Source organism: Lissotriton vulgaris, chromosome 8, assembly GCF_964263255.1.
Source record: "Lissotriton vulgaris chromosome 8, aLisVul1.2, whole genome shotgun sequence".
In the NCBI taxonomy this organism is placed as follows: domain Eukaryota; kingdom Metazoa; phylum Chordata; class Amphibia; order Caudata; family Salamandridae; genus Lissotriton; species Lissotriton vulgaris.
The window spans coordinates 713,171,263-713,198,949 of record NC_141696.1 but is presented as its reverse complement, the minus strand read 5'-3'; the positions used below and the strand labels follow the sequence as shown (position 1 = coordinate 713,198,949).

General features: G+C 45.7%; 1 protein-coding gene across 4 annotated transcripts in view; it reads left to right on the top strand.

Annotated features, from left to right (window-relative positions):
- MAP3K15 (mitogen-activated protein kinase kinase kinase 15) overlaps positions 1-27,687 on the top strand; it is a 1,281,486-nt gene that overhangs the window by 1,147,252 nt on the left and 106,547 nt on the right. For all 4 annotated transcript variants that reach the window (XM_086934586.1, XM_086934588.1, XM_086934587.1 and 1 more), the window contains one exon: positions 2,470-2,582. In XM_086934586.1, the coding sequence (XP_086790712.1) occupies positions 2,470-2,582 (113 nt within the window). The remainder of the gene's footprint in view (positions 1-2,469; positions 2,583-27,687) is intronic.

Here is a 27,687-nt window from a genome sequence, read left to right as displayed (position 1 = left end):
TCGGTCCCAGGATGCTTGTTTCCGGTCCAGGGAAGACTAGACCGGAAACTAGTCTCACTAATTATGCTTGAAGATTCTCAGAATCACAGCAGGATTACCATCTTCTGCATAATAACTATGTATAAGGGTCATCCCTTCCGTCATCCTCAACCAACATGACAAAGCAAGGTAGAATCCTCTAAGGGTACCTTTTGGGTGTATATAAACCATATCTTTGCTGAGGCAGGCAGAGGAGAAAGGCTTCCATGCTGAAACACTGACATAAGACGCTGAGGTTCCTGCAAGCAGTCACTCCAGCTCCGGTGGTCTGACACTCGTGGGGTGGCCATCTCTTGACCAAGACGGGGTCCCACAGTCTCGCACTTCAGGTAATGGAATTGGCTTCAGCCTAGGAGGTTCTTGGCTTTAGGAATCTACCATCCATTTATTCTGTTGGTGCTTATAATCATTTATATCTGTTTCTGTTTTATTATTGTTTCAGCACACCTATTTTACACTAGAATGTTGCTTGTTCAATAAATACTTACTGAAAACGTATCCACCGTTTTTTATGGTATCTCTCTGAGACAAAGTGAGCATGAGTGGCTGAGCAAAAAGTACTGTACTGTTTCCACGATCCCTGATGGGACAGGGTTGTCATGTTCGATAGTTGCCAAGAATTATTCTCTCCTTGGTAAGATGGGTTTACAGTGGTACTGTGAGCTAGCTGGTATACAGGCGAACCTACCCGATGAGGCTGTCTGGAATCAGTCTGGACACCAATCCCACAGTCTATGTTGTCTAAATGTGCAGATTCTACATAGGAACTACACCACAAAGGTGCAATGGTGCATGATGGAATGAGCACACTGTTTGAAGTTGGAGTGGGAGGTTTGGCTCCACTGTAGTTTCTGACCTTTATCTTGGTTTTTCTCATGGATCAATTGTTTCTTAGAGGGTTTGGATGCATAATTTCTGATTGGAGTCATTTGTTGAGCATGGTAAATGCTGCTTTCAGAGGTCCTTGTTTATGTTTTTGCAACTTGGTTGGGCTAGTAGCTCTTTTGTTCAAGGGTTGGACAACTTGTGTTTCTTTGAGGTTGGCAACCATCTGAGAGACTCAGGACACTCTTGCTGTGGAAGTTTTGTTTCCAATGTCTTAATGTTAGGTGAAGAGTTCCTTGGTTAAGGGGTCAGGCAACTCATCTTTCTTTGAGTGTTGCAAATGTCTTAGGAGACTTGATGATCTGGAGGTGCTGTGTAGCAATTTCATTTTGGTGCAGGGGTGCAATTCCATTCTCTGTGTTTATGAGAGGTGTGTGCTTTGCCACCTTTTTAGTAATGCTTGCGTATGACTTAGAGATTCTGTAAAAAGTCTTTGTGATTTACGGTGCATTTCTCCCCCTCTTCATACTTTTTGGGTTTACCAGGTATGTTGATAAGCATGGATTTATATCTTTTTTGCGCATGAGGTCTACTGCCTCAGTGGAGTTTACATGTGCATTGATGAGGTGAAAGGTCTTTAGTCTCTTGTGTTGTTGTTGATTTGTTTGGTCCAACTATTACTTGGGCGTTTGTGTGTGTGGATTTGTGAAGGGAGGTGTGTAATGTCTTGGGTCTTACAAAAATGTACATATATGGTGCCTTCTTCCTTCTGTATATCCCTATAGTTGGGTGTGTTGGGACATTGAGTTCAGCCAGAGTCATGTTGCCAGCTGTGGTGTCTTTATATGTGTGTGGGTTTAAGCATGTCTTTGTGTGTGATGTCACAGCGCATGAGTGTGAAGAGGAACTGCTAACATCTGCGCCTGCTGCGATGTCCTATTCTTACAAAGAGGCAATGTTAAAAATTGCATTCACACTTTAAAAGATAGGTGTCTATGATAACAGCTGTGGGAAAGTGTAGAAGTCTTGCTTCTAATGATGATGGTATTGCTCCTAGCTTTATGGATTAGAAAGCAATAGCTATCAGTGTAGTACAGATGAAAGCAGGAGTAGTGTCATTATTGTGGGGTGGACAATGAGAGAACAGATGCAACTGGCATTGTATGTATCATGGCAGTGTCTCTCCACATATCATTGCTGTAATGAAGGGAGTGCTGGGATTTGAAGAATACAGAAATACGTACAGAAATTAACAACTTGATGTCCCCTCAGGGACAACCTGACTGTGTATATCCCTAAAGCTGTGGGTGCCTAGCTCTTCTGGTGCAGAGAAATAAACAATGCCAGTTTGAACATTTTTTTGCCCAGAATTAGATATAGCCCTCTTGAGAAAATCAGTTTAAATAATACAAATGTTTTTGGTTTGTTAAACAGTTGAAGGAGAGTTGACTGCATTGCTGATAGCTGATGGCAGCTGACTGCAGCTGCTTTTTATTCTGTGTTGTGTGAAAACTCTAAATTGTCCAGGGTGAAGCAACGGTGATTCATTTTTTCCTGTGTAATGTATCTTACTAACATGTATTGTTTTATTAAATGTACTCCTAGACTTTTGGAAGACCTTGTGCTGAAAGAGAGAGCTTATCACAACCTACTACGACAAGCTCTGGAGCAGAAGAGTCAGGACCTCCATCTTCTCCAAGTGAAGTTAAAACCTGCAGGTGCTAATGTTTTTTAAGTGTTCTGTGCTATCTAATTACTAAACCTATACTGACATTTAATTCAAACATGGATCACTTCAAATGAACTCACTTTAATGTAATGTGTATATATCTTTTAAGTAAAGCAGTTAGGTGTAGACCTCTATTCAAAAGTGTGTTTGGAATAATACTCTAATAGTTCAGGGGGTGAGACCACCTGAAAATGAAACATTAGGACACATGCCCCCTACACTATTCTTGGTAGAGGGAAGGGCTCAAATCCTCACCAAGACTTTCAGGTTAATGTACACCCCTTGTATATAATTTATTCATGATGTGGGTGCTTGTTAGACCTGACATCCGTGGTACGGTATTCCTCAAACATTTTGCCTTCACCCCTCCAGTTTTTGCTGGAATTGTTTTTATTGGCTTTACTACTCTATGAACTTTACCACTGCTAAACAGTGTTAACCTGCTGGTGCTCTCTACCCAAAAGATGGTAAAATTGTCCTAAACCTGATTGCCAAATGTAATGTACTTGTACATCCCCAGTAAATGGTAATATATGTACCCACTGATGTTCTTAATTTGTGTAAACAATCCTCTAGTTAGTCATACTTCAACATGTCACTGCCGTGTTTTTCAATACATATTAATATTGATCTTTGTATACAATATATGCTACTGAAAGGATTTTATTATTTTTCAGGACATATCCACCCAATTCTTATATCTAACTTCCAAAGTGATGCATTTATAATCAAGTTTTATTCTGGGTTGGATGAGACAGAAGAGTCTAACTAGATTATCCAACAGAGCTCTTCCTGCCTTAGAGATTCGACCAGTCCCTCGCAAATTTAAACCATAAAACTGTATCTATGCATCTCAGCACAGTGTTTAACCATGAGTTATGTAGTATTCCCAAATTGTATTGTGGGCATATAGTCACTTATTTTTACTTTGTGATGGCGAGTGTTACTCCCAATCTGTATTCATTTATAAATGCACAGACACATATCTGTAACTCTTAAAGAATTAGGGCCAGATGTATCAAGATTCCGTTTTGCGAATCCTAAATAGCGATTTTTTGCGAATCGCTATTTAAAATTCGCAAAACGGTATGTATGTACAAAATCGCTATTTTTTAGCGATTCCTTATTATTCTTTATTTGCGAATTCGAAATTTGCGAATTCGCAAATAAAGAATAATTTCCAATGCATTCCTATGGGCCAGGAGGCCCATAGGAATGAGAGTGCAATAATTCTCAAATTGCGAATTCGGAATTTGCTAATCGCAATTTGAGAATTATTTCAAGGGTGCAGGGGTGTCTCAAAGACACCCTGCTGCACCCCTGAAATCTACATGTGTGTGCATGTGGCACACATACATGCCCTATGGGCATGTATGTGTGTCACATGCCACCCTCACAAATGCCAAATAGGGCATTTTTTAAAGAAATCGCAAATTACCACCAACTACAAGTTGGTGGTAATTTGCGATTTCTTAACACAAAATCGCAATTTTAAAATGTTTCATACATATCATTTAAGGAATCGCAAAATTTGCGATTCCTTAAATGCTATGGCAAAATAAGGAATCGCAATTGTTTGCGATTTCTTAAATTGCGATTATTTCATACATACCAGAAAATGCTAAAAGGCAGTTTGCGAGTCGCAAAAGCCTTGATACATCTGGCCCTTAGAGTTAATCCTTTGTTTAAATTTTGAAATATTTTCTTGTGTTATGGTTGTTCCTAAAACGTTGCACCTTATTTCCTAGATATATTTGCACATTGAACATTCATTTCCGTTCTAGCTACAATATACCAATGCATTCAGTCTTAGAAAAGGTAGTTTCCTATTTCCTGTTCAAGAGCCCTTAGTGGTTCAATATTCTGTAGAGTAATATCACCCTTTTAACTCTGTTCTGTATCAACTCAATTATCGCTCTCTAATCGAATCCTCTCCATGTTATCACATGTATTTTGTTTTCTTTTACGTCACAGCTTGAAAGACTGTGTCTGAGTAGGACTAACTGACTGCTGCTGTTCATCACCTGTTATGGCTCTTCTTAACAGAATAATTATTAATCTGTGATCAATTATTTTCCCACTGTGAATTTATCAACTTCTCATTGTCTTTATTCGTCCTTTTCATCCCATTTCCCAGTGCTGCAATCCATGGCTCATCCTATCTAGCAACGGTAGTAGTTGAACAGCATCTCTCCTAGGACCCGGGGAGCAGACAGTGGCCAGTGAGGCCTGTAAATGGGAGATATGTAACAGATTACACTGTTGACTTGTACTATGTAACACAAAAAGAAACTATACAAAGTGTGGATAGACATGTCCCACTCCCTCTCTTGTAAGCATCTGTCTTTCTGATGCACATCCCGTATTGTTAAAAAGGGTGAGAAGTAAGATTGAAGCCAAGGCACTCCTTGCTCTAACACAGAAACCCTCCATCACATTGTTCATCATTGATGCTAGCTATTTCCACAGTCTCATCTATTGCATGGATGTGGTTTCATTTGGAGTGCGTCATAGCCTGATGCCTACATCAGCACTTCAAAAACAGGTTTATGACTAAACAAGCACTGGCAAAGCCAATAGGTCTCACCTATATGATATTTAATGGAATTGTCAATGTTTTTACCCTTGGCATACAGTTGTGCAGCCTCTGTCCAATGTAGATGAAAGTAAAGAAAATGAAAGCATTATGACGTGGTCATAGCGCTTTTCTTTATTTTTATTTTCAGCTACGTTGCACAGAGGTCGAGCTGCTATGCAACATAGCTAAGAAACATTGACAATGTTGGCCAACAGGAGTAGCTTGTAGATGGCAGCCATTTTTCCACCAGGGACAGCTAGAGTGACCATTTCAAGAGTGCGTGCTTTCGCTTCCCTGCTCGCTAGATGCATATAAACTGGGTCGCTGCGCGGACACACAGCGGACGCATGCAGCAGGTGTGCCGCCGAAGCCTCAAATGCAAGCCTGTCTGCCCCCGTCAGCTTCCCGGAGGTGTCCCGTGTCAGCCACTATGTCCAAACCAGCCCAAACGGTATGCACTGTTTTGCCTACAGCTCTTCACAACTTCGTACCCTTTTTACCACCCATAGTTACGTGCTGCTGAACCTGGACACTCCAGGTCCTCCAGGAAACATATGCACCTCTTGCAATTTTAGCATGGAGTGTAATAAACCTACCTTCCTACACTACTCTGTGCAGCTCCCTTCTCTTAGACTATGCTCCCTCCCAAAGCATGTTATTGACATACGCAACCTATTATGCAAGGAAGGCTTTGACGCACTGTTCGTAACAGAGACTTGGCTCACTGACTCCTTGGGTCCCGACTTTTGGACAGCAGTCAATCAATCAATCAATCAATCAATCAATCAATCAGGTGTTATTTAAAGCATGCTACTCACCCGTGAGGGTCTCAAGGCAAGGGGGGGGTGGGGGGTGGTTCTCCGGATCAGTCGAAAAGCCAGGTCTTGAGGCTCTTCCTGCAGGCGTGCAGAGTGGGGGAGCATCTGATGTTGACTGGGAGCTTGTTCAAGGTCTTTGCTGTGATGTAGGAGAAGGATTTTTCACCTGCCCTGGTTCTGTGGATGCGTGGGGATCTCTGCCAGGGCGAGGTCGGTGGAGCGGAGGTTTATTTTGGGTACGTGGAAGGAGACTCTTTAGTTGAGGTATTTGCACCCGATGTTGTGGAGGGATTTGTAGGAGTGGGTGAGTAGCTTTAAGGTTACTCTCTTCTTGATAGGGAGCCAGTGGAGGTCTTGTAGGTGCTGGGTCATGCGCTCATGTCTTGGGGTTCTGAGGACGAGTCTGACTGCGGGGTTCTTGATGGTTTGGAGCTTGTGTAGCAGGGTTTATTTGATTCCGGCGTAGGCAGCGTTACCGCCGTCCAGTCTGCTGGTTATAAGTGCGTGGGTGATGGTCTTTCTGCATTTGGGGGGGATCCATTTGAAGGTCTTGCAGAGGATGCGGAGTGAATTGAAGCAGGTTGAGTTGACGGCGTTGATCTGGCAGGTCAACGAAATCCAGAAGGGATATAAAATTGTACAGAAGGACAGAAGTGGGGGCGGGGTGGAGTGCTAGCCATTATCTTTAAGGATTGCTACACTCTGTCTCTGCTGCCCCATGTGAATTTGGAAAAGGTGGAGATACAAGGGTTCTCCTTCACCCTCTCGTCTAAACAATCAATATCCAGGGGCCTCCATATACAGACCACCTGGCACGTCGGGAGGGATTGTATACGCACTTTGCGAAGTGGTAATCCCCCTGACCCTTAGATACAGACATTGCATCCTTCTGGAGATTTCAAACTACATATGGACTGTGACCATGTAAAGGATAGCTAAAAACTCATTGAGAGTTGCACTGCCATGGGCCTTATGCCTACCAATATGGCCCCTACTCACTTGCCCGGGCATACGCTAGACCAAATATTCACTTCAATTCCTCTTAAAGTTGATCCTCCTACTCCTTTGGTCTGGTCCGATCATTATATGCTCAGGTTCAGATGGCCTAAACTCAGTAATGTCCCTTCCAAAGAAAGCAACTTACCCAGTACGGTAAGGGCCTTCTGCAAAATCAAATCAGACTTACTAAGCAACAGGCTTGATGTTGCGAAACCCTCTTTGACTGGGATGATCAAAAAGGATGTGGGCCTGGTTGATGGCTGGATTGAGACTGCCTGCCAATCACTGGCACAGAAATTAGCATCAAACATACTCAGTCAAAAGTGCCTAGCCCTTGATTTACCACGTCCCTTAAAAAAATGTAATTAGCATGTAAATGTAAAGAGAAGCTATGGAGGGTAAACTACTGTCCAGCAGCCAAAGCAGACTGTAAAGTAGAACTAGAGAAATACTATAAAGAAATTAAACTAGAACAAAAAACCTACTTTGAGTCTAAAATTCTAAAGCCAGGGAATCATTTTCAAAATTGTGAAGTCCTTCTCTACGCCAGAAGTCAGATTCAATGAGAAACTGCCTTCCGAGGAATGGTGTGAGATGCTCGCCTCATTTTCCCCAAAAAATTAGATACAATCCACACTTGCCTCCTACCACCTACGATGGGATATATTACATCAGGTGATGCTTTAGGGATGGTCGATAACCAGGAAGAATCAGATCACGACATAGCCTCTACTACAAAAGTATGCTCCCTGAACTCTCTTGACCCAATTTCCTTGGATTACTCTCTGTGTGCCCTAGAATTCCTTCAATCAGGTGCTCTGCTGGACCCTGCCCCTGCCTCCATTCATGTCATGGGGGCAGAGGCTATAAATCCACTCATGAACCAGCTATTGAATACTTCCCTTCTCCTCAGGCACTGTTCCCACCAAATGGAAACAAGCAAAGGTCATTCTGATGCTAAAAAATGGCCTAGGCAATCCCCTCTGACCCGGCTAATTATAGGCCTATCTCCCTCCTCCCCGCCTTCTCGAAACTTCTAGGGAAACACGTGAACCAGCAGTTATCATCCTTTCTTGAAAAGAACTGATTACTTCACCCTACCCAGTCGGGTTTTCGCTCAACCACAGTACGGAAACTGCTCTACTGGAGGTAGTCGACTCTATCCGGTTGGGTCTGGAAGCAGGGGAGAGAGTGCTGTTGGTCCTGCTAGACCTATCGGCTTCTTACGATACAGACTCGCACCAGATTCCCCTCTCCCGGCTTCACTCAATTGGCATCGGGGTCGGGCCTGGAAATGGATGGGATTTTTCTCAAGGGGAGGGGGCAGGAGTTCTGGTGCCATCCTTACTCAGCCACATCTCGCATGTTGAAGGTTGGTGTCCCGCAGGGTTCGGTCCTGAGTCCGACCTTGTTTAATATCTACCTTGCACCTTTGGCCTCAATGGTAGAATCTTTAGGGGCTAAGATTGTGTCCTACGCAGATGACACACAGCTACTGTTTACGTGGAAGAACAATGAACCTTGCACTGGCAAATTAATCAGTACCTGCCTTTCAGCTGTATTCAGGTGGTTGGCTGCGAATCAGTTGAAATGTAATGCAGGAAACACAAAGCTACTTTTCTTTGGCACTGACGCAGAAACACCACTGCAGTCCTTCTGGTCAGCAAACGCTACCACCCCGCTACTAACAATCTGATGGTGAAAAACTTGGGGTTTAAATTTCATAACCAGCTGTTATTCCGCCCCAAGTACATTCTGCAGTAGACACCTGTTTTGCCCTTCTGCACCTTTTTCTGAAATGTTTGTTTTTTCTCTCCATGACTGCGAAAGAACAGGTGATTCAAGCTCTGATTATATCCCGGCTTGATTATGGGAATGGTCTGTATCTGGGCACGCTCACTTATTTGCTGGACAGGCTCCAGCTTTTCCAGAATACAGCAGCCCATACCATCTTTGAGCTCCCCCGGAATGTGCATGTGTCTCACCTCCTGAGGAGTCTCCACTGGCTTCCAGTGAGGAAAAGAGTCATCTTTAAGACTCTTCTTGTGACACGGAAAGCCTTTCATGGGATAGGACCTGGCTATCTTAAACACAGGATTTTGTTCTGTGCCCCACTGAGAAATCTTCGTTCCCCAAATCTTCTGTTAGCCAGTACCCCGTATTAAGAATGCCAGGGTGGGGGGAAGGCTCTCTCTTGCCTTGGTCTGCTCCTCTGGAATAAACTGCCCCTACCTCTTAGAAACACTGAATCTACACACCTGTTCCAGAAAAAACTGAAAACACGGCTCTATACCTGCCCTTAATCACCCCCTTTTCCCCCATGGCTACCATTCTGCATCTAGCACCAGGACCCTCCTTGGAGTAGCAGTGCGCTCTAAAAAGACCCTCACATAGACATAGACAATGGCAATAGATCTCATATAGGCAAGCCCTATTGGCTTTGCCAATGCTTGATAGCACATGGCCTACATTTTTAACTATATCAAACCATGATTTATCATGCACCTTGAGACTGTATCACAGCTGGTTGCATAGTGATATGCTGGGCACAGGGCAGTGGCGCAGTAAGGGTGCCCTTGACCCCAATGCATGCAAGTGCAACAAGGTAAATTAGCCACTGTAGTGCCACTACGACTAGTTAAAGACAACCATTATTAGGGTGCAGTGTGTCCTTCACATTCCCTCATTACCAATAGAACCACTGTACTACTGATAGCTATGTCACTGGATTTTCTAAAATCAAGTGACCTGCACACGGACTGGTCAGCACGGCTCACTTGAATGTCCTACATATTTAGTGGTTTTGATGAGGTGCCTTCTCTTATAGTGCAAAAGTTCAGTTGGTTAAGGTGCTATTTTTGAAATGTGCGGGCAAAATGTGGGTCACAAGTCCAGTTATGAAGAAATCTACTCAGGGTTTCATCTGTTCCAACAAAATGCCTGGCGCTCATTTCAGAATAATAAAACCCAGGTTTCAATACATGTAAATATGTATTGAAAATGGACATCTTTCCCAATCAGCTTTAGATTCTGCATCCAATCTATTATTATTAATAAAATGTATCTTGTCAAAACACTATAAATTGATCACAATTGAGAGAAAGTATCTGGTTAGGTATAAATGTTAACTTAGTTTGTGTACTTCTCTGTGAAAGACCACACACTTGAAGCAGGTGGATGGTACCCCTTTACTTTTGTTTTATTTAATATCACATTTATACAGCACAAGTCATACAGTAGGGGCTTCAGAGAGCTTTGGAACAATGTACAGTAAAGTAGCTGCACAATAAACATTACAACTTTTTAAAGAGTTGGGGGAGAGAAATCATTATTTTGCCTAAATACGTTAAACTTTGTCTGTGGCTCTTGCGTCTGCCAGAAAAAAACTATAATGCCAAGGCTCGGTGTCTCCTGTCCTCAGCCCTTCATTAAAAGACACTGTGGAGATTTAGGGAAGGTAAATCCTCCATTTCATGCAATTCTGCTTCTGGCCCTTCATTAATTCCCATAGTTTAGATGAACTGCCTCTTATTTGGGGGGAGGAGTCGAGGAGACCCCAAGGAGTGCTATGGAATATATTATGGAGTGACTCGCCACCTAACAAGCACCAAGTATGCAATATGTGCCTCCTCCTGCATGCATCATCGTTGGCATATAATGACTACTCTGTGTGTGGTAGGGTGCCTGTAGGACGTGTCAATGGCTGTTGTGTGTGATTGTTTGTGTGTGTTCTTGTTAAGTTATCTGGTGGAGGGACTCTAAGCACAAAACAGTTCCCTGATCAACAAGAAAGCTCCGGTTACACGTGACACGTCTGCCCCTCTTGTACTCCGTGTGACATAGATAAGGTGAAAGACTGCACCTCAGCAACAATTCCCAACTTTTACTTCAAGGTGCACATGAAAAAAGAATTGCTTCTGCGTCTCTTTCAATGCCCGTCTCACAGGTGAATGTACACTCCTCGTGTCTAAGGGCTGTTTTTAAGTGCAGTATGTAACAAGTAGTACTAGTGTCATATTTAACACACTCAATAGACTGACGTGGATGGAAGGCTGCCACAGGCGATCCATCCTGTCAGCAAGTTGAAAGTGTGTGGCACTGACATATCAAGCATTGGCAAAGCCAATGGGTCTTTCCGTTGAAATGCAAGTGCCAAACTATTGGCTTTGCCAATACTTACTTATAAAGCCTTGTTTAAAAAATGAAAAATATACATGAAATCCATGAGGAAAGTAACCTATCTTCCTCTTTTCTGTAAATGCTCTCACTTTGAAGTCAGCTGAAAGCAATATAAACACCAAGCTTCCTCGAATACACAACCTAACTTTGACCTCGGTCTTTGAAAGCACAGATAATGTGATGAGATAAGAATGAGATTTACAGGCATGTTTACAGATAGGGAGCTCCCGGAAGGATACTGGTAAATGAGGTTTTTGCATGAGAGGGACGAAGTGAACCTGAAGAACCTAAGACAGCGAATAGAAAGCCAGAAAATGTGAGTTATAAATGACAAAGCCAATTGTCAGCATTGGGCAGAATGCATCCCAGGTAATTATAGGTAGGATCTAGTTTCCATAGGAAAAGCATTTTTTGACTTGCCTTTAACTTTGGCGTCATTTGACCACTACGTGTGAAATTTTCCAGAAAAAGTGTCAAGGAAGGGTCTGTGTGTCATGGAAAGTTTGGGGGTGATGTGTGCAGTGGGGACCGAGAAATAGGGGTGCAGAATAAGGATGTGTTTGTAATGTTAATTCCCATAGAAACCTTTTGCAACATCTACTGCTCGAACCGCTGAACGGACTTACACCACATTTGGCAGGCAGGTAGATGTTGGTTTAAGGAAGGGCGTTTTGGTTATCTGGTGTAAATCTGTTTGGTAGTTTTTGAGAAATTTAGGTTGAAAATTATAGTGATATCTTTGTTGAATTCCTGATTTTGCTTTGCGTTTTTGCGACATCATCGCAACCTCCAGCGTCACCGAGAACGGAAACTAGATTTTTTAGATTGTTTTTATAAAAACTTAGTAGAAGAACATGAGTTCTAACTGTACAGCAATAAACCCCTAGTCGAAATATACTATAATATGTGTGCATATATGTGTTTTACACTTTATGGAAAAGGCGCAATCGGCGCGGTTCACGGCGCCCGTGTGACCTCTCGATTATCGCAAAAAATACAAATAGGTCTTAAAGATGGATTTTAAAGAAACTTACCAAAAAAACATGAGTTTAACCATGTTTTTAAAGAAGCATGAGTGTAATAATATGTATAGTGCAATGTTTAGAATGGATTTTATTATTTAATATTTTTGCTTTTGCTGGAAGGCATTGAATGTCTGCTTTTGTTTTGCAATTCTGCAACTTATTTGCTACCATTGCGTTGTGAAGATTCCTAAAAACGAAAAAAAGGATCTTGAACTTTTTTTCACAGTACTAGGGTGGCTCTGACAAGAGCCTTTGTGTTGATTGTGTGTATATGTCAGCTACACATTAGACCAGATGCTGAGTTTCAGGTTACTAAGAAACACCCTGGTGCCTTCATCTGCAAAGTTCACTCCATAATTTCTATAAATTCCATACATGTCAAAACACAGATTGTTGTTATGGATACAGCCCACACGATGGTATCTGAGTAATGCAGAAACAGTTTTATTAACATGTTTACCGGCTTTGTCAATCTATGGACAGAATTGATTTGACCACTTCCATTTCTGTATTTGGCATATATTAGAGTACCCCAAGACAGTGTGAAGGAAAGCGACATCAGTTCTGCAAAGGTTTCTTTCATTTGGATTTCTAGCCCTACCCCAGTCAACTTTTGTGATCTTTTGATCCAATTTCGAAGTCTTATAACGACTCTGACGGTGCCGTTAGGGATGCCCGGCTTCAAGCATTGCGACGAGTGCGACCGTACCATGTCGGTCACGGATCCCCACCGCTTGTGCCTGATGTGTTTGGGCGTCGACCATGACGACGAGGCCTGCTCCGACTGTCGGGCCCTGTCGAGGGAGGCCAGGCGGGAGCGGTCCCGCAGGCGACTCGAGATCGAGATCCGCCAGTCGGCCCCGCGCCGTGTGAGGTCCCGGTCCCACGGGAGGTCGAGGGACAGGTCGCAGGGGCGGAGCCGTCACAGCTCCGGGAGTCGGCGCCACTCCTCTGGGTCCAAGTCGTCAGGTAAGAAACACAAGAAGTCGAAGAGACATCATCGCTCTTCAGACTCCCCCCGACGCTCGCGCGATGCGGCCGGGGGTTCGGGTGACACCGCCCACGTGGCTCCTCGAGAGTCGCGGGCGCCGCGTTCAGCTCCATACCCCCGGGTTCTGGGCTGAACGCGACGCCGGAGGAGATTGAGCGTTTCCTCATGGCCATGAGGTCCCTTTCTTCTCCGACGGGTTCCACGGCGCCTTCGGGCCCAGCGAACCCGTCTGGGGGCCCTAGTGGGTCGGGGGCTACAACCCCTATGCCGTCGGGTGCTTCGGCCTCGACGCCGCCGGTGCCTTCGGGCCCGGCGCCGCAGGGCTCCATGATCCCGACACCGCCGGCGCCCTCGGGCCCGGCGCCGCAGGGTGCCGCGGTCCCGGTGTCGTCAGCGCCTTCGGGTTTGGCGCCGCAGGGCACCGCTGGGCCCTCCTCGGGCGATGGATCGTCACCGGTGGACCTTACGACCCCCCCGGCGTCGGTCCGTATGATATCCCCTCCTCTCAATCGGTTCTGACGTCGGGACGATGCCTATCGGCGCCGATCTCGACGCCGTTCGGAGATTTTCATCTCTATGAACCGTCCTCATTCGCTTATGACCCTGAGTCTCAGGAGATGGGGGAAGAGGAGTATTGGGAGGGGTCTGAGGACCCTCTGACGAGGGAGTGTCAGTCTAACATGGACTGGACAGGAGATCTTGGGGAGGCCAGTGGCCTGGAGACCTCTCCAGAGACTGGATTCGTCTCTCCTCCTACCGTGGCTTCGGAGGAGGGTGCAACTTATGGTGTGGTGCTGATGAGGGCTGCCAAGGCCTTGGGCCTTGAGCTCCCCGTCCTGGCCGTGAGGACTAACCTCCTCACTGAGGTCCTTAAGCCGCAGTCATGCTCCGCGGAGCCTCTGCTGCCGTTTAATGAGGCCTTGACGGACGTTCTTTTGGGCACTTGGTCCAGGCTCGCTACAGGTTCGCCTGTAGATAGGAACGTGGCCAGACGCCACCGCCCGGCTCCGGGCGACCCCAGTTTCCTGTCCACCCACCCCACCCCCGAGAGTCTGGTTATCCAGGCCTCTAACTCCCAGACCGCATTCCCGACGGTTCCCCCCGATCGGGAATCCAAGAGGTACGAGGCCTATGGCAAGAAAGTGTTCTCGTCCCTTAGCCTGGGACTGCGGTCCTCCAACACCGCATGCCTCTTGGGCCGTTACACCCACTCTCTGTGGGAAACGGTGGCGGAAGTGCTGCCAGAGTGCCCGTTGGAGGTACGGGCCAAACTCGGCCAAGCCCTAGTGGAGGGCCGGGACGCAGCGAAGTATTCCATCAGGTGCGGACTGGATACTACTGACTCGCTGGGTAGAGCGATGGCTACGACGGTGGCGATACGACGCCACGCCTGGCTGAGATCCGCCAACTTCTTGGCAGACGTCCAGAATACACTCATGGACATGCTGTTTGATGGCCGTCGCCTCTTTGGCGACAAGGCAGACCACGCGCTTGAGCGCTTTAAGGACTCCAGGGCTACGGCCAAGTCCTTGGGCCTCTCGGCCCCGCACCAGCAAATGGGTGCCTTTTGCTCCTTTCGTGGCCAAGGAAGGGGCGTCCCCACACGTGCCGCAAGCCACTCGCCGCAAACTATCGTCCAGCGCGGCGGCGGCCGTGGAAACCGCCACGGAGGAGGTCGGGGGAACAAGCGGAGCCAGTCCACACCTGCCTCCGCAGCATCCGCCTCTAAACCCTCCTAGTCCGTACTTTTCGGCCCATGTGACGCCAGTGGGAGGCAGGGTCCGCCATTCACCTCTCTCACTGGCGCACAGTCACTTCGGACAGGTGGGTGCTGCAGATCGTCCGGAGGGGCTACTCCCTCCCCTTCGAGACGACCCCTCAAGCCATGCCACCGCAACACCACCGCGTATCGGGGGATCATTTGCGGCTCCTGCAGGAGGAAGTTTCGGCCCTCTTGGCCAAGGGGGCCATCGAGCGCGTTCCTGGGCCAGAAGTAGGACGTGGTTGCTACTCCCACTACTTCCTGGTACCCAAGAAGGGCAAAGGGGGGCCTATGCCCTATCTTGGATCTGAGGAACGTCAACGGCTTCCTCCGGAAGGAGAAGTTCAAAATGCTGACACTGGCTCAGGTCTTGACTGCCCTAGACCCAGGAGACTGGATGGTAGCGTTGGACTTGCAGGACGCATACTTCCACATCCCCGTCCTGCCGGCCCACCGGCGTTACCTGCGGTTCACGGTAGGCCTCGAGCACTTTCAGTTTACCGTGCTCCCCTTCGGCCTTACAAGCGCCCCACGGGTGTTCACGAAGGTGATGGCGGTGGTCGCAGCTCACCTGCGCAGGTTAGGGGTGTCAGTCTTCCCCTACCTCGACGACTGGTTGTTGAAGGCGGGCTCGCCCCAGACAGTCGTCAGCCACCTCCAGACTACGGCGGATCTCCTGCACCTGCTGGGATTTTCCATCAATGTGCCAAAGTCACATCTGTGCCCCTCTCAGAAGCTCCTTTTCATCGGAGCGGTTCTCGACTTGGCGCAGTTTCGGGTTTACCCGCCCAAACAGTGGGTCCGGGATATACAGGCTCTGATTCCGATCTTCCGGCCGTTATCCCGGGTTTCGGTCAGGTTGACGCTGCGACTTCTGGGGCTGATGGCCTCCTGCATCCTTCTGGTGCATCACGCACGGTGGCGGATGCGGGCTCTGCAGTGGGACCTGAAGTTTCAGTGGGCCCAGCACAGGGGCAACCTGTCCGACCATGTCCTGATCTCGGAGGGCACTGCGAGACAGCTGCAGTGGTGGCTCACGGACCGCGATTGGGTCAACGGCAGAGCCCTCTCCCTTCCCCAACCGGAGCACGTAGTTGTGATGGACGGGTCCCTCCAGGGCTGGGGAGGCCACTTGAGAGAGGCGGAGATCAGAGGACTCTGGTCTCCGGCGGAGTCCCGGCTCCATATCAACCTGTTGGAGCTGCGGGCGATTCGTCTGGCACTGAAAGCATTCCTCCCGTCTGTCGGAGGGAGTGCAGTGCAGGTGTTCACCGACAACACCACCGCCATGTGGTACTGCAACAAACAAGGCGGAGTGGGGTCGTGGACCCTTTGCCAGGAGGCTCTGCGTCTCTGGCAATGGCTGGAACATCAGGGCGTGACTCTGGTGGTTCAACACCTGGCCGGTTCTCTGAACGCCAGGGCGGACGAACTCAGCCGTCGGTGCTCGATGGATCACGAATGGCGTCTGAACTCAGACGTGGCGCAAGGCCTCTTTCTGCGATGGGGAGAGCCTTGGTTAGATCTATTCGCCACCGAAGAGAACGCGTAATGTCATCAGTTCTGCACGTTGGAATTTCCAAGGCGGCGCTCGCTCGGAGACGCTTTTCGTCGCGAGTGGAGCTGCGGTCTGTTGTACGCCTTTCCGCCTATACCACTTCTGCCCAGAGTGCTGAAGAAGATCAAGCGCAACCGGGCACAAGTCATCCTTGTGGCTCTGGACTGGGCTCGAAGGTACTGGTATCCCGAGCTACTCAGCATGTCAGTCAATCCCCCGATTCGTCTGCCTCTTCAGGAGGACCTTCTGTCGCAGCAGCAGGGGACGGTCCTCCACCCGAACCTGTCCAGTATCCACCTCCATGCTTGGAGATTGAGCGGGGACAGTTGAGGCCATTTGACTTGCTTCCTGAAGTTTACAACATCATTCTGGCAGCCAGGCGTCCCTCCACTAAAACGGTATACGCCTACAGGTGGAACAGATTTGTGGCATGGTGCACAGCAAAGGCTGTGGATCCCCTCAATGCCCCTCTCTCTGAGGTTCTTCCTTTCCTTCTTTCTCTTGCCCAGCAGGGCTCTGCTCTGGGCACTATCAAGGGCTATCTTTCGGCTCTTTCAGCCTTTCTGAGGCTGCTTGACCAACCTTCTTTGTTCAAGTCCCCTATTGTTAACAGATTCCTGAAAGGCATCACTCATACCTTTCCTCCTGTTCCTTTCGTGATGCCTCAGTGGGACTTGAACCTGGTTCTAACCTTTCTGATGTGCGCTCCCTTTGAGCCACTTCATAACTGTCCACTTCGCCTTCTTTCTTTGAAGAGTGCCTTCCTGGTAGCCATCACCTCTGCCAGGAGAGTGAGTGAGCTCCAGGCCCTCTCTTGTAAGCCTCCTTTCCTTTCAGTCCATCCGGACAAGGTTGTTTTGAGGACTAGGCCCTCCTTCTTGCCAAAGGTGGTCACAGCCTTCCACATTGGCAGTCCATCACATTGCCCACCTTCTTTCCGCCTCCGATTTGGCTTTCCCTGGCCCAACTTAAATGTAATGAGGAAAATCAGAGGTCCTTCTCTATTGGACCTTCCCGCCAAATTTCCATGATGACTTGTGGCCAACAGGCTTCCCCAAACCAAAAACCCAGGGTAGTCCAGCAAAAAACTTGGGAGTTTGGTTCAGCGAGGATCTTAGATTTCAAACTCAGATCAACAAGCTGGCAGGAGTATGCTTTGGGACATTGAAGCTTCTTAGAAAATTCCTTCCGCTCTTGCCAAAAGCGGCCAAAGAAATGGTGACCTGCGCTCTCATTCTGTCGCAGCTTGATTATGGCAATTCTCTTTATTTTGGCCTTCCTGGCTATCAGATAAAAAAATTTCAGACCATTCAGAACGCGGCAGCTAGAATGCTTTTTGACATTCCGCTTAGCCTTGGAATTAAGCAGGCTCTTTGCGACTTGCATTGGCTCCCTGTTGACCAGAGCATTTTGTTTAAGGCACTAACTATCACTCACAGTGCCCTCTACAAGTCTGGACCCTGTTATCTCAGGAGGCGCTTTAATTTCTATACGCCATCCAGGCTTCTCCGGTCAACAGGTCAATGCATTGTTGCTATTCTAGAGAGGGAGTTCCCTCTGTAGGGGCAGCTAGGGCCTGGAATAGTCTGCCCTTTGAGATTAGAAATAATCACGATCTGAGGACATTTAAGAAGCAATTGAAAACCCTAATTTTTAATTAGGTGGTTTAGATCCTATTTCTACCTCCGCTCACCCCGCATTGGTCAATCATGCCGGGACACTTCCAGGTTACAAAGAACAGTGGTCCCTATATGAGAGTAGTACACACAAAAACAATGATCATACACTTAGTAAGTAGTATGTCTTCTGTCCGTCCGGACAGGAATTTTATTTTCCAATAAGTGAAATTCAAGGTTTCTAAAAAATGTCAAGCGGGCACAGCCGTGACCCTTAACATACAAGACACAACAACGAAAAAAGTGGAAAAAGCAAGAAATATGTCTGTGCACTTGTACTTCAGTGAAACAGACTTGAAATGTTCAAAAAAACCACACCATTGCATTATTCAATGTTACATAGAAAGTTTGCATATGGGGTTAAAGGTCGACGTTTCGATGCCTTTTCTAAAATAGAGGCATCATCATCAGGACAAGAGATGACATTATTGTTGTCTTGGACACCATTAATAAAATTTGAGCCTTTTCGTTACATTTACTTTACATGCATACTTACATGGGGAAGAAAAGGGAGAGAAAACACAAGAAAATAACATGAGTAACAGGCATATAACAAGGATCCTTTGTGGCTATGCATGGAGTGATTTCGGGTGACGCATTCTGTCATTTATCCGTGGTGGGTGAAAAAGTAAATCTTAAAACAATTGAGGAGTGAGGATTCCGGATGAAACATAGTTTGTGGCATCGTGCGAGAAAAAACGGCGCAGTGACTGTGAGAATATATTAAGGCAGTAGCATGCATGATAGCACTCTCCTAAGATCATGGCGTGCAAGACGATATTGACATTGGCTAAAGTGGGTAGTGTGGTCTATTCGAATTGTGCACAGAGAAGGTAGGGCGTGCATACTGCCAATAACAGCGGTTTGACATGAGGTCTACATATGGGCCACACAGGTTTTGAATAACACCTACGTGGTAACTGTGAGGCCATCGGTAGGAGGTTCAACGAGGTAAAGCACCGCTATGTCAGGCTATCTGCGAAGTGATAAACAGTGGGTTGGAGCCTTGACAATGCGCGGCGTGCGCATTTACTCTGATCGGTGGGAGAGCGTGTTACCTGGAAAGTCGGGTTTAATCCTTGGCTTTATGTTCTTCCGGTATCTTAAAATGTCCGGGAGGGTGAGCGCAGCTCAGTCGTATTAAATAATGCGCGAGGAGCACAATGGCTACTTGGAATGGGGCGAAGGGTTGCCGAATTACACGAGAATAAAAAAGAATAAAACTACTCGCTAGCACAGTGGCAGTCTTGGCATGCAGCGGGAGCTAACTTACTGGATAGGAGAATCAATGCTGCCGCGGGTGTGGCTATCCGGTGCTGGATCGGCTTAGTTTCCCGGGTTTAAGTCTCAAGGGGAGTGAACAGCGTGAAAGGACTGGGTAGCGAGGGTGAGGTGAAAGGGAGTGTTTGCGGCGGCCATTTTACAGTGGTGACTTATACTACAGTGAGCATGCAGTTTGCACAGAAGGAATACAATATCTGCATATTCTGAAAAACAATGACATGTAATGAATTTCTAGAAATTTACAGCAAAGGACGTCCAGTCCTCAAGTCGATTTATCCCATTCCGAATGCTGTTGGTACGCAGGATCCAGTGTAATTCTTCTTTATTCAGCAATTGTGACATGTCTGCTCCTCTGGGGGGTGGTTTGATAATTGTAATCACAGTCCAGAGAAAGTCTTTTTCACTGTGTCCTTTGGCAGAAAAGTGTTCCACAAGTGGTGCATTCGCTGTTTTGCATTTGATCCTACTCCGATGTTGACCGATCCGGAGTTTTATTTTTTGGCTGGTTTGTCCTATATAGATGAGCATACAGGGATACAAAATGGCATACACTAGATTCGCAGAATTACAATTAGAAAAATATTTCCGTTCAAATTTGATGTTACCATATTCGAATGTTTTTCCTTCGATTGTGGTGTCACAACAGATACAGCCCCCACACTTAGCATGGCCTATGAGTGGTGGAAGGCCCCAGACATCATTTATAGTGGTTTTTAGTGTTTGTGGCGGGAGAGCTGCCCTAACGGGATGATCTTTAATATTCTTAGCACGCTTGAAGGCAAACATGGGCTTGTCTAGTGTTAGTTGCCCCGCATTGAGTACTGGCCAGTGTTTCAGTACACTTTTTCTGATGGCATTAGATGCCGATGAGAATGTGGTGACACAGATGAGTTTGTCCTGTTCATTCTTTTGTTTGGGCTCTAAAAGGGTCTCACGTGTTATAAATGTGTGTTAACATAACATATCTACTACGAGATCTTTTTGTGTCACCATCTGATCTTCCAGTGCCGAAATATGAGTCTCCGCCTCAGCCATTCTTTCTGTAAAGTCATTGCAAGTTTTAGCAAGCCGTCTGACCGTTCTGTAACATCCTGCAGGCTGTATGTGTTTTTGAGTTCTCTGCTCGTGTTTCCACTCTGTGCTCTGATATGCATCTATAGATTGCCTCCAATGATATGTCTCCTTGTATTTCCTCCGCCCTGCCCCCAGCTGCCCGATCAGAGAGGTTCACTCTATCAGGCGTCATCTCTCCTGTAGAGGATTCCCACTCAAGAATCTCCGTCACATCAATACCAGGCCCTCCTTCCTTAATCAACTTCCGTTTCAGTACTGTGAGTGTTTCCATGCTTGCGATTCCTCGAGGAAGGCTCTCAGACGCATTGCCCATATTTATGGGGGAACTTCCTGAGGACCCATTTTCCTGCAGCTGGAGGGTCTCCTCGTCCGACTCATCTGAATGTTCAGAAAGAGAGTGGAACTAGCTCTCCTTACTACTGATACTACTGATAGCTTCAGTCCTTTCATCACGTATAGTGGCTTCTACCTCTATTAAAGCTGATTTTTCTTTTCCTATTCCTATATCAATAGTAGTGGCAGTCTGATCTTTTCCCGTGACTTAGGATACATGAATAGTTTTCCCAGGAGTCATTGCACGCCCCTCAACTCCTGTACTTGGACCCTCCGAAGCTGGGACAGTCTTTAGTGGTATTATCAAATTCTTCCTGGCCGCCACTTGAAAAATTTGTGGGATCTTAGCGGTTGTCTGGGTATGACCCTTGCTTTGTATATTACCCTCCTGTTCCTCTTCTCCCGCAGGGTCTTTTGAGCATTTCCCAGCTAATGCCGCTCAAGTTCCAACTATTGTTTACCCACTTGCTCTTGTCTTCCCGCCACAAGCCGTTTTTGGTGGCATTGTTGGTTGTCTATTTTCAAAAATATCAATAATGTGCGTTATTTGTACCACGCAAACTCAGCAGCCGATTCCTACAGATCGTACTGTCACCCACACTAGCCAGTATGAGTATATTGTTCTAGCCTGCCAAGCCCCTTGCAGATGTCTCATAACTTGGTTGTGCCATACACCATGGAGCAGCTCACCGCAGACTTTTGCCAATAACAATGCTTGTTTCCGGCCGCAATTACCAAAGATAACAGTCCGCTGAGATCGCTCCCCAACCACTTATTGATGCAATACACAAGTATTGAGTCTTCCCCTGAGGGCTTATTAGCGCTGATTCCTTGCCAACTGCAGTCACTCACCGGAGCGGGAGCCTCGTCTCCCGGTCACGGTTTCTGTAATATCAGCATCTGATGGTCCCGCGCTGTCAAAAAAGGGCTCTCTGTCAGTATTCACGTCCCCACCAGCCGCAGGGGACACCTCCTCTTGACCGGTGGAGGTCTGTCTCCACCGCGAGCTCCGTGCAGCGCAAGCCGCCCACCCAGCGTCCAGCTCAGGTGAGCTCACTGCCTGCTGCCTACTGCCACCATGCAACCGCTGCTGCGAACTTCCATCTTCCACCGTGGCTAATTTCTTCCAGAGTAAGAAACAACGGTGCCTTGTCCTTCACGCTGCTACGATATTCCCACCACCATTGAACCAAGATGGAGAGGTGAGCTGTTCGGGAGCTGCTCACACACACGTCCACCCCGCGAACGCCATCTTGCCTCAAGGTATGGAATGGATTTGACTTTGAAGGTTCATTTGTCCTACGAACTATCTAATTTTATTAACTTACACACTGGATGCTGTCAGTATGTAAGTGAATTAAATTAGATAGTACGTTGGATGCATCAGCAAGCAGTCCTATTATTGGCTGTTTAAAAAAAATGTAATACAGACATGGATATGCTCATTTGAAAGTAGCATGGATGGCCCTTCTAGAATGTGCTTTGAACGTGTGACCTACTGATTCTACTAGCTGGATACACACTGTCAGCTACATGTGTATTGGGGGGAGGGTGTTAAAGTAGTAGAACAGTTTTTTTTTAACTACAGGAATTATGACAACATTTAAGTAATTATACATTTATATATCACATTCAGGACTATGTAGCAAACTGTTCTGCAGTATTTCAATTCTTTTTTAAACTAAAGGTAAATATAGGTTTGGACTCCCATTTGACATCTCGAACATACATAGACAAGAATCTCTTTTTGAAAGAGAGGGAAGGGTTAACAGATACTACCCATTCACGAGTGGAGATAGAGTACTCTAAAATGAAAGACATGGTTCATTTTGCTGCCTTTTGCATGATCACAGATTGGAAAGTTGAAGGGTTGCCATTTCATGGTTGCTTTGTATGAGAGTGGTGTACCTTTCTTGTGCTTAGTAACTGTGCCAAAACTATTTAAAAAGAGCTAAAATAACAATATAATCTACAAACTCAATTCATTTGTATGTACATAACTATTTAGTTATTTTAAAAAATTACATTCGAACTGAAGATGCATATGGTAGTTTGATACAAAAGAGTAACAGTGATATGAGAAAATATATGAGATGAACTGTATCTATCATTGCTTATGTGGTTAAGATGTTAGTACCAAGTGTTTTGGGAAGTAAGAGGAAAATGTATTAGTGCCCCTTCATTGCATTGTGTTGTTTATCGAAAAATATTAGTATAGTACTGTTGAAAGTTAAAATGCGGAATGTTTTTAAAACTAAACATGTTTTAAATGTCTAAGCATCATTGCCCACATGCATCAAGCATTTTTGGAGTCGCAAACGGTGGGATTCCTTAAAATCGTCCGTTTGCGATTCCAAAAATGCTTTTTGGGATGCATCATTGCTTTTTGTTTAAAATCGCTAATTTTGCGATTTTGGAAAATGCGATTGCATTTAAGGAATCGCAATTTTGCGATTCCTTAAATGCAATGCATCATTTTTTTTTTAAATTGCGATCTTGAAGATTGCAAGTGCAAATTACCACGAGGGTGATTTGCGAAAAAAATTTAAAATGCTCAAATTAGCATTTTAAACACTTTCATGTTACAGACACACATGTCCTTAGGACATGTGTGTGTGAAACATCCATTTTAAAATACATTTCAGGGGTGCAGGGGGGGGTCCTTTGGACCCCCCCCTGCACCCATGGAATGCATCAACATTTTACGAATTCCAATTTGCGAATTCGCAATTACCATTGATTCCTATGGGCCTTTTGGCCCATAGGAATCAATGGGAATTGCGAAATCGCACATTTGAATTCGCATAATATTTGCGATTCGGTAAAAATTGCGATTTTTACAGAATCGCAAATATTATCCACTTTCAATAATGCATCCCGTTTTGCGATTCCATATTTGCGATTCGGTAAAAATCGCAAAATTGGAATCGCAAAACGGGAGTTTGATGTATGTGGGCACATATGCAGAATAGATACATCCATGTGATTTGCATTCTGAGAGCTGTAGTAGTTCTAGTCACATTATTAAACAGGAGTAGTGTAGTCTCAAATAAAAGTTAAGAAAATGATCTGCGCCTGTATATGTATTATAAAGTAGTAAAACTTGTTATGTGTGTATTAGGAAATGTTGGTCAATGTGTTCTTTTACTTATATGACAAGTTTGCATATGCTTAGATGGTGAGATATATTTTTGTGGTTGCATATAAGTTATATGTACAGTGGGACTCCGAGTTTATTTAAAGAGTCAGAGAACTATATATTTTAGAAAGATGGCTTGAAGTTCTACATCTATTTAAAATGACATATATGTTTACATGGTGATCTATGTTCTTTCAGGCTAATGAAAATTTCCTTGATATGGTGAAGGTGGTGTATTTCTTTAAACACGCTCTGTTCAAAATTGAGGAGGGCTAATAGTGCAGACTGTCTTTTGAGAGTTCTTGTACTAGCTTCACTTGGAGTATAACTTTTCTTTGAGAAAAGCTGAATATATGTTTAAAACTCAGAGGAAATATTAATATTTGAGAAATTATGTAGGTATGCCATGAAGATAAGGTTTTGTCCTTTAAAAAAGTGAGAATTGTTGTTTTCAGTTTTATAAATTTACTGATGCATGTGTATGCTGAGTAACACAGCAATGTATGCTCCTAGAGAGGCAAGTATCCAATTATATATGAAGTGCGATATCTAGACATTTCTGACACATAGCTCATTAGAAAAGGATAGATACACTAAAACAGATAGTTTGGTACTGACAAAAGGAGTTAAACAGTGAGTCACATATATCGTCACTACTGTTATGTATCTAACAGCAATGTAGATACCTTCCAGTCACCCAGGAACTGCTCAGGCACTCAGCCATTATTCAGGCAGTTATTGCTTCACTCATGCATTATCTATGCACTTTTTCCATCACATTGGCACTGCACATGCACTCTTCCAATCACACAAGCACTAATTATGTACTCTTTGAATTATGCAGGCACTGCCCATGTATTCTTCAAATCACCCAGACACTAACCTTCACATATACAGTCAATAAAGCTACACCTATGCAGTCATTCAACCACCCAAGCACAACCCATGTACTCATCCAAACGCCCACGTATCACCCATTCACTCATCCAAATCCTGAGGCACAATCCATGCACTCATCCAAACACTTAGGCATTAGTCATACATTCATCCAATTACGCAGGAAGTACCATTGCAGTAAACCTATCACCCATCCAGTATCTATACACTCATTCAATTACTGAGACAATATTCTTGCACGAATTCAATCACCACAGCAGAACACTTGCTTTCATCCAATAACTCAAGCTTTAATAATGGACTTCTGCAATTACTCAGACATTAGCCATGCACACATGTAATCAGAAAGGCACTACTGATGCACTCATTGAATTATCTAGGCAATGCCCATGTAGTTATCTAATCACCCAGGCACTACATGTTCAATTAAACAAAAACACATGGGCAGCAGTCACATACTCATTGAATCACTGAAACAGTACTCATGCACTCATCCAATGTGCCAGGTGGTACGCATGCACTTAAACATATCACGTACCCACTATCCATGCACTCAGTAAATCACGTGTATACTGTGTGAGAAGTTGGCCTGGCATATGATGTCCACTATTCTAGTGGGCACTTTGCACCATTTCAAACGACCCTTATTGATGGTAGGTTTAAAGTCAACCTTATAGAAAGCTATCCTGGTGGTAGCTGTGGAGAGCAACCTTCAGACTAAGTCTTCAGAGGAATGTAAAACAGCTTGTTTTACCAGTCTATAATCTCTTGAATGATCAAATGAAAGTACACCACACAAGGTATACATAAAATATACATGTATTTATTCTAAACACAACCCCTCTATTCTCTTTATGAGGCTAGAGGCAAAAGTACAATACAAGAACTTTAAATAGCACACAGTAAATAGCACAGTATACGTTTTGCCCTAGGGGTCTCACAAACCATATTATAAAATAGTGGTATAAGAACCATTTGAGGGATATAAATCAGGCCTCGAGCCTGTAGACCCACTGGGGCTATCAGGAACCACCCAAGGTAGGGATACAGGAGACCCACGGGGAATGTGTGCAGTGTCGCAACACAGCCGAGAATCACCATTGACTTTCTTTGGAGAACGAACAAGTTACAATTTTTAAAGATTAAGGACACTTAGAGGTGAACTATGATGGACCCCCTTTAGACTTAGACACTTAGAGTGTCAAGACCTAAGGGAGCACTGGAGTACTCGTGTTACCTCACCCAGGGAAGCCGGGTGCATAGGTGTCTTTTGGTGTCGGGTTTTGTCGTCGATTCCAATGGAGAGCTGCGAAGAAGTGCTGCAGGAGACCAGAAGAAAAGTTTCTGGGGGATCCAAGGGTGGATCGGAGATGTGAAGAACCTGAAAGAAGAGGGGACAGAGTCTGGGTCACTAGCCAGTGACCAGGATGGCGACAGGAAGATGCCAGCCAATGTCGGGTGCTTTAAGGTGAAGGAGGTGAAGCTTGACTCTTCAGCCACGAGGATCAGGAGGCATCGACAATGACCAGGAGCTGGATTCGAGCTGTTCCACAAAGGATGTCAAGTGCTGCAGTGTCGGAATCTGGATTGGACCCAACAAGCTTTGGCAACAGCAACCCACAGAAGATGACAAGATTAGCTTCGGTGCAGACCAGCAAGTTCTGAGGGACTCACCCTTTGAAGGGGAGTCAGAGCATGTCTGGAGCAACCAGAAAAGCTCAAGAAACAAAGGATTGTCCTTCGTGGGGACCCACTAGCCAATAAAGTAGAGATCGCGAAGGAGCTTCAAGCGGAAATGCAAAGAGCGGGCCCATGGAACACTCGTGGAGTTTAGGCCTCTGAACTTTGGTGCAAAATGTGCTCTGGGCAGTGAGTTCAAACACCCTAATGCACAACTTCTGGAAACTTCAGGAAGTAGGTGCAGCTGCAAACTTGCAGGATGTCCAGGAGTTCTGGTCCCATGTCTCTCGTGTCAGCTACAAATCTCAGTTCGGCTGGATACTCATGTCAGCTTCAGAGATGTCTGGAAGTCTGTGTCCTGTGTCACAGATTCTTTGGGATCCGGCAGGAGCCTCAAAAATGCAGACCGGCAAGATGCTTCTTTTGTTCCTGTTTGAATAGGGAGGTCACTCTTTGACCTCAAGGGAGATTCTTCAGTCTTTCAGTCGAAATGAAATGTCAAGGTCCAAGATTTCTTCTTCAGAGTTTCGTCCAGGGTAATCTAAAGTCCTACGTACTGGGTTCCTATACTTATATTAAGTTTAGGGGATGGACTAACTCTTCCCCTTTGTCCAGTTTCGCGCAAGAGCTAGGGCTGAGTGCCCCAGCAACCGGTTTGAACTGGGAAATGCATGGAGCTCCTTGTGTGCCCCAGGCGGTGTCTGAAAAGCATTCACTGAATGCAACCCACCCTGCCCCAATACACTAAAGCCTGTCTGGGGAGGTGCTGGCACCTCCCTAAACAGGAAACCTATTGTCCAGGCCACCCCTGCTGGAGTTTCGTCCAGCAGCAGGAGGTCAGATCGTGTATGTGGCAGCACCATCCATTTTGTGATGCTGGGGCTCTGTTTAACTTCTACCCCATTACCAGTGTGTACATGTCTTCTCCCTCTCGAAGGGTGGAATGCTACCCCCGCTGCCAGAACTGGTGGGGGGGGGGGGGTAGTATTCTAATGTGTTTGACACCAAACACGACATGTTTTGATAAAGCCAAACCAAAGTTAGCATTAACTGCGAGGATTATAATGCACTTAAGAGTATATGGTATAGCTATATCATAGA